General features: G+C 41.4%; 2 protein-coding genes across 2 annotated transcripts; both read right to left on the bottom strand.

The window, feature by feature from the left end:
- Positions 1-1,014: 1,014 nt before the first annotated feature.
- On the bottom strand, positions 1,015-2,863 carry LOC110723983. Its single transcript, XM_021903396.1, has 2 exons — positions 2,479-2,863; positions 1,015-1,394 (listed from the first exon to the last, which is right to left on the bottom strand). Exons 1-2 carry the CDS (start codon positions 2,861-2,863, stop codon positions 1,015-1,017), a joined length of 765 nt encoding a protein of 254 aa, XP_021759088.1.
- A 57-nt stretch (positions 2,864-2,920) lies between these two features.
- LOC110723982 lies at positions 2,921-3,697 on the bottom strand. The gene has a single exon (XM_021903395.1). The coding sequence runs from the start codon at positions 3,695-3,697 to the stop codon at positions 2,921-2,923; it is 777 nt and encodes a 258-aa protein (XP_021759087.1).
- Positions 3,698-6,649: the final 2,952 nt, after the last annotated feature.

The raw sequence follows: 6,649 nt of genomic DNA, 5'->3' as shown, positions 1-6,649 counted from the left end.
CTTTCCATAGACCAACCTATAGGGGGTCATGCCGATTAGAGTCTTGTACGCCGTCTGAAGAGCCCACAGTGTGTCATCAAGTTTGAGAGACCAATCTTTCCTTGATTTGTTCACCATCCTTTCAAGAAGATTTTTGATTTCACGATTTGAGACCTTCACTTGTCCTTGAGTTTGAGAGTGGTAAGGTAATCCAACCTTGTGATGAACGCCATACCTCTTGAGAAGAGCTTCAAACTGCTTTTTGGCGAAATGGGAGCCTCCTTCACTAATTAGCACCCTTGGAACTCCAAACCTATGAAAAATGATCTTCTTTAGAATCTTAAGCACAACCTTGTGATCATTGGTAGGTGAGGGTATGGCTTCAATCCATTTGGTCACATAATCGACCGCTACCAAGATATATAGATTCCCACAAGAAGAAACGAAAGGCCCCATAAAATCCACCCCCCAAACATCGAAGGGTTCAACTTTTAAAACACTTTGTTGGGGCATTTCGTCCCTCTTAGTAATGCCTCCGCTCCTTTGACATCAATCACATTGCGCAACGAATTGGTGGGCGTCTCTATGCATTGTCGGCCACCACAATAACGATTAAGAGATTTTTTCCACTGTTTTGTCAACACCACCATGTCCTCCACATGGTAGTGAGTGGCAATGCTCAATAACTCCTTGAATCTCATGATCTGGAACACACTTCCGATAAAGGCCATCTCCACATTGCTTGAATAGGTATGGGTCATTCCAAAAGTATCTTCTCACTTCCTTGAAAAACTTCTTCTTTTGTTGAGAAGAGTACTCCAGGGGAACGACTGCACACGCAAGATAGTTGGCTATATCCGCGTACCAAGGGGTAGAAGTTGACACCAAAGCCATGAGAGCCTCGAATCCTATCTCATCATTAATCGGTATATCCTCCTTGTTCTCAAATGGTAGCCTAGACAAATGATCCGCTACATAGTTCTCTGCTCCTTTTTTGTCCCTCATTTCCATGTGAAAGTCTTGGAGAGAGAGAACCTAACGGATCAAGCGAGGCTTTGCTTCTTTCTTGGCCATGAGATACCGCAACGCGATGTGATCCGTGTACACAATAACTTTTGAGCATATGAGATAGGATCGAAACTTATCGAATGCAAACACTACCGCTAACATCTCTTTCTCTGTTGTTGTGTAATTTTTTTTAGCCTCATCTAGAGTCCTACTTGCGTAGTAGATGACACATGATTTTCCTTGTTTCTTTTGACCAAGAACGACACCAACTACAAAGTCACTAGCATCGCATATTAGCTCAAAAGGCAAGCTCCAATCCGGAGCTTGCACAACGGGAGAAGAAATGAGAGCTTCCTTGAGCTTACGAAACTCCTCAAGCCAAGCCTCATTGAAGTAAAAAATAACCTCTTTTTTTAGCAATTCGGTCAAAGGTTTCGCGATTAAAGAAAAATCTTTGATAAACCTCCGCTAAAAACCGACATGCCCAAGAAAAGCCCGTACCCCCCGTGATGGAAGTAGGAGGGGGCAACTTTTCAATCGCCGAAACATTGGCCGGATCAACCTCAATGCAAATTTTTGAAACCTTATGGCCGAGGAAAGTGCCCTCCTCAACTATAAAATGGCACTTTTCCCAATTTAAAATCAAACTCGCCTCTTGACACCTTTTCAAAACTTTTTCAAGGTTAAAAAGACAAGTGTCAAAAGACGAGCCACCAACACTAAAATCATCCATAAAAACCTTAATTTCTTTTTCAAGCTTCTCAGAGAAAATGGAAGTCATGCATCTTGGAAAAGTAGAGGGAGCACTGCATAATCCGAATGGCATTCTTCGGTATGCAAATGTCCCATATGGACATGTGAAAGTAGTTTTCTCTTGATCACTTAGATGGATAGGGATTTGGAAAAATCCTGAATACCCATCCAAGAAACAGAAGAAATCATGGTTAGAAAGCCTTTCAAGCATTTGGTCCATGAAAGGGAGAGGAAAATGATATTTCTTGGCGTTTTTATTCAATCTCCTATAATCAATGCACATTCTCCACCCGGTCACTGTCCGGGTGGAGATTTCCTCTCCCTTTTCATCCTTGATTATGGTCATCCCACCCTTCTTTGGAACTACATGAACCGGGCTAACCCATTTGCTATTGAAGATATCATAGATGCTGCCCGCCTCACGTAGTTTCAAAATTTCTTTCTTCACAACCTCTTGAAGGTTGGGGTTCAACCTTCTTTGAGGTTCAATGGAGGTGGAATGATCATCTTCAAGATGAATACGATGCATGCATAAAGAAGGGTTAATTCCTTTGATATCATCAATGCTATACCCTATCACATCCCTATATTTTCTTAAACCAACAAGAAATTTTTCCAAATTAAGACCATCTAGGGTAGCATTGACAATAATAGGGTATTTTCCCTCCTTATCAAGAAAAGCATATTTCAAAGAAGGGGGAAGGGGCTTGAGTTCTACCTTGGGAGGAGGCTTAGAACTCTCCTCCAATTTCTCCTCCTTGGACTCAAGCTCGGTCTCAACTTGTTGTTGTACTTCCTCCTTTGAGGATTCCTCCATTGCCATGAAAAATTCTTTAGCCTCTTGAGAGTGGAACTCTTCTTTGCATGTAAGGGCTTCTATCATTGGATCTTGAGGCCTCATCACGACCCTCCCCAAACGATCTAGCTCCTCATTCACAACATCAACTCTATAGCATTTTTCAACCGTGGGGGTCTTGAGCAACTTAGAAAATTCAAAGACAATCTTTTCATCGGCCACTTCACAAGTGATGGTGTTGTTCTTGCAATTGATGACCGCCCCCAAAGTTTTAAGAGCTTCACGTCCCAAAATCAAAGGAGTGTTAACATATTCCTCCATATCCATCACTACAAATTCACAAGGAACGTAGATGTGTCCCACTTGAATTGGAACATCCTCAAGCTATCCACAAGGTAATTTCACCGATCGATCGACCAATTCAATTGTCTTCCTTGTAGGGATCATCTCAATATTGAGTTTTTGAGCAATGGATAGAGGGATTAAACTAACACTTGCTCCAAGATCGTCTAAGGCTCCCCTAGCTTCCATGTTCCCAATTTTCACTGGCAAAGTGAAACATCCCAGGTCTTTTTCCTTCTTGGGCATCTTATGTTGGACAAGAGCACTCACTTGATGTGGAAGGGTGATAAGCTCATCATTGAGCTTCTTCTTGTTGGTGAGAATATCCTTGAGGAACTTGGAGTAAGATGGCATTTGTGTCACAACTTCAAGAAAAGGGAGGTTAATATGCAAATTCTTCATGACACTAAGAAATTTTGTGAACTTGTCATTCAACTTCCTCTCCGCAAGCCGACCAGGAAAAGGAACCTGTCCATCAAGATTCCTAGCCTCACTAGGAATTGAAGTTGCCTTCTCATTGTCAAGCTTCTTCTTCTCCGAACCTCCTTCTATCTCATCACCCTTTTCTTTCTCACCTCCCTTGTTTTCATTCACACTCTCCTCTCCTCCCTTCTTTTCCTCACTATCCCCTTCATTTGGCCCTTCATAGGAAGTTCCCGACCTCAATGTGATCGCCTTGCATGTATCGGGTTTTTGATTGTGAGATGGGTTAGGTTGTGGTTGTCCGGGTAGAGTGGATGGTGAATTGAAAGGAGTTTTCTCGGCCAATTGAGCTAGTTGTGAATCAACCATCTTGTTGTGAGCTATTATCTTTTGCATTTATTTCCCAAAAGATTGCATTTGCGCATGCATGGCTTGGAGGAGTTAAGTTTGAGTTACCTCCGCTTGAGGTGCTTGTTCTTGATGGTTTCTTTGACGTGCTTGGGTTTGATTGTTGTATTGGTTGTTCCTTGGATAGCTTCCTCTTGGGTTTTGGGGTTGAGGTGGAGGTGAATTTTGATATTGAGGGTTGGATTTATAGGAAGGTTGAGCTTGTTGGTTCCATTGTTGAGGTTAAGGTACAAATCCGGGTGGTGGTTGTCTCCAAGCTACTCCACCGCCGCTTCCTCTAAATCCTTCTTGCCTTGTGTTGTATGCCGCTACATGTTCGAGGCTGAAATCTCCACAATAGGATGTATCATGGTTTGTTCCTCCATAATTTTGACAAGAGAAAGAGTTAACTTCAGAAGAGCTTGCTCCACCACTTAAACTTGCATTCACACTGGAGTTCAACTTGGAAAACCCTTTTGTTAGTTAATCAATTTGATGTTGTAATTGATCAACTTTCTCCAATTCATAAATACGACCTTTGTTTGGAGCGTTTCTTCTTCGGCCCCCCCAAGAGTAATTCTTTTCACCTCTTCTATTGTGGCTTCAACTTGATTTTGAGGGATCTTGATTAATTGACCACCAGCCCCCGCATCCAAATTGGATCTTGACATGGGCTCCAATCCGTCGTAGAAAAACTGCATGAGCAACCCTTGAGGTACTCATGGTGGGGACATGCTTGTACCACTCTTTGAATCTCTCCCATGCTTCACCAAGACTTTCATCAGCCTCTTGCTCAAATGATGCAATTTTCCTTCTCATTTCGGCGGCCTTCTCTTCGAAGATAAAGTGCTTCAAGAACGCCTTTACAACCTTCCTCCATGATGTGAGAGTGTTAGGTTTTACTTTCTTTAGCCATTTCTTTGCTCGTCCGGTGAGAGATTGCCAGAAAAGGTGCATATGAATGTAGTCTTGACTCACTTCATTGGTTTGCATCATTGCGCATAATTCAAGGAATCGGTCCAAATGTTCAATAGGGTCCTCACTTGCACTTCCATAAAATTGCTCCAATTGGACCATTCGAGTATATTGTGGATGGATTGAGAAGTTGGTTTCTGTGACGGGTAGCAAAATCCCTCCCGTGAGCTCATAATCCTCCGGATTTCCAAACTCATGAAACAAAACATCATTCTCTTGTCCCGCCATTGATTCGCGTGGTGAACTTGAAAAGTAAGTATCACTCTCACTATCAACTATATCACCAAAACCTCTTCCCTCGTCTTGATAAAGACTACGGACTTGTCTCATGGTTCGGTTGATTTCGTGGTCAATTTGATGTGAGGGTGCTCCTTTAGACCTCCTAAGCAATCACCAAAGCTAAGAAAACAATTAGAAATGACAAGGATGATAAAACAAAAAAAAAGAAAAAGAAAAGAAAGCAAAATGACTCTAACAAAAGCAATAATATTCGGTAAACAAGCCGCCTCCACGGCAACGGCGCCAAAATTTGATCGCGGATAGATAGGTCGTTAAGCTACTACCCTAACCAAATTAATCATTTATAATACCTAAACCTACACTAAACTAGTTAGTGGCAATTAAAGGGTCAAACCACTAGGGAAGCACGCTAATTCAACATCAAATATCACTAAAGCAAGAGTGAAAAGGGGATTTTTTTTTGTTGGTTTTGTTGAGTAGAACACTAAAACTACAAGTAAGAAAGAAAATGATGATTAAAATCAATAGAAAATGATGCTAGGGATACGGGGGTGTCCAATATGATTATAAAGAAGAGAATAATGGTGATTATCATGAAACATATGCCAAAGAACACGAGATTCTACCTAAACAATTCATTCTCATGCAATAGTCTAGGCAAATCAATGAAAGAGGTCTACACTAATAAGGATCATTCTCATGCATCCTATTAGTTACAATCAAATCAAGAGAATAAAGAAGCACAATCCAAAAAACTCCACTTTAATAACTCATTCTCATGCAATCATTAAAATAGAGGTGATCCTAGTCTAGTTCAAATCACTTTCATGCATTTAAACTAGAAAACATCAAATAGTGTGCAACAATACTCCCAAGCTAATAAAAATCATGTCTTTCATCAATATATGGCATAAGTTCAATCCAACCATCATCATTCATCCAACATCAAATCATATCTTCCACCCCCTTCCCCTAGCTAAAAGTTTAGCCTAGAGAAGGGAGATTAAACATAATATCAAAACTAGAAATAAACTCAAGAAAGTCAAAACAAAAGATGATTAAAATATATGAAATCAATAACAACTAGATAAGCTAACAAGATTGACAAGAATAAGTAACAATAAAACAAATAAATAATACTAAAGGAAAGGAGAAGAGATTACTAAAGAAAGGATTAATAAAAGATGAAAACTTGAATTCTTGCTTGATTAATGGAAGATTAAAACTTGAGCAAAGGTGCATACAAATAAAGGAAGCTTGAATAACAATCTATTTTCTCTCTAGATTAGGCTAAAATGTTAATAAGATAGATGATAATACAAAGTTGAAATATGAGGCTATATATATGCATCATAAAAGACGGAAATAAAACGCCTAGGAGAGCCCTCTATCAAGCTGTCGCGCCCTCTCCAGCCTGGGTACGGAGTTGCTTAACCCACCAACCCGCGCCCGCAGCTCTGCTCCCGCGCTTGCGGCCAAAGAAAGGAGATGCTCTCTCCTGCTGAAGAGAGGCCGCGACAAGGTAACAGGTGAAATGAAGCCTCGAAGAACCGCGCCCACGGCTCCAGGTGCCGCGCCCGCGGGCCATTGAGGAGGGCCCTCTCCTGAGGTGCGGCTCGGCATCTACAGAAAGTTAGAGCTGATTGCATTTACAGGGACCAGCGCCCGCGGCCTAAAGCTCTGCGCCCGCGGCTTTGCTCCTTGCTATAGTGCCTTCCTTGAGCATCAAATTTCCTTTCCATGGCT

This window comes from Chenopodium quinoa, unplaced genomic scaffold (genome assembly GCF_001683475.1).
Source record: "Chenopodium quinoa cultivar QQ74 unplaced genomic scaffold, ASM168347v1, whole genome shotgun sequence".
NCBI lineage: Eukaryota > Viridiplantae > Streptophyta > Magnoliopsida > Caryophyllales > Amaranthaceae > Chenopodium > Chenopodium quinoa.
Note: the sequence above shows the minus strand (reverse complement) of the source record. Positions and strands in the feature narration are given on the sequence as shown.

What these genes read in the sequence shown, in the direction of transcription:
- LOC110723983 (XM_021903396.1), bottom strand. Translation starts at nt 2,863, where the DNA reads ATGGATATGGAGGAATATGTTAACACTCCTTTGATTTTGGGACGTGAA. An exon ending in GGAGGAGAAATTGGAGGAGA is followed by an intron (nt 1,395 to 2,478) that starts GTTCTAAGCCTC and finishes TGCTAAAAAAAG; the next exon opens with AGGTTATTTTTTACTTCAAT.
- LOC110723982 (XM_021903395.1), bottom strand. Translation starts at nt 3,697, where the DNA reads ATGCAAAAGATAATAGCTCACAACAAGATGGTTGATTCACAACTAGCT.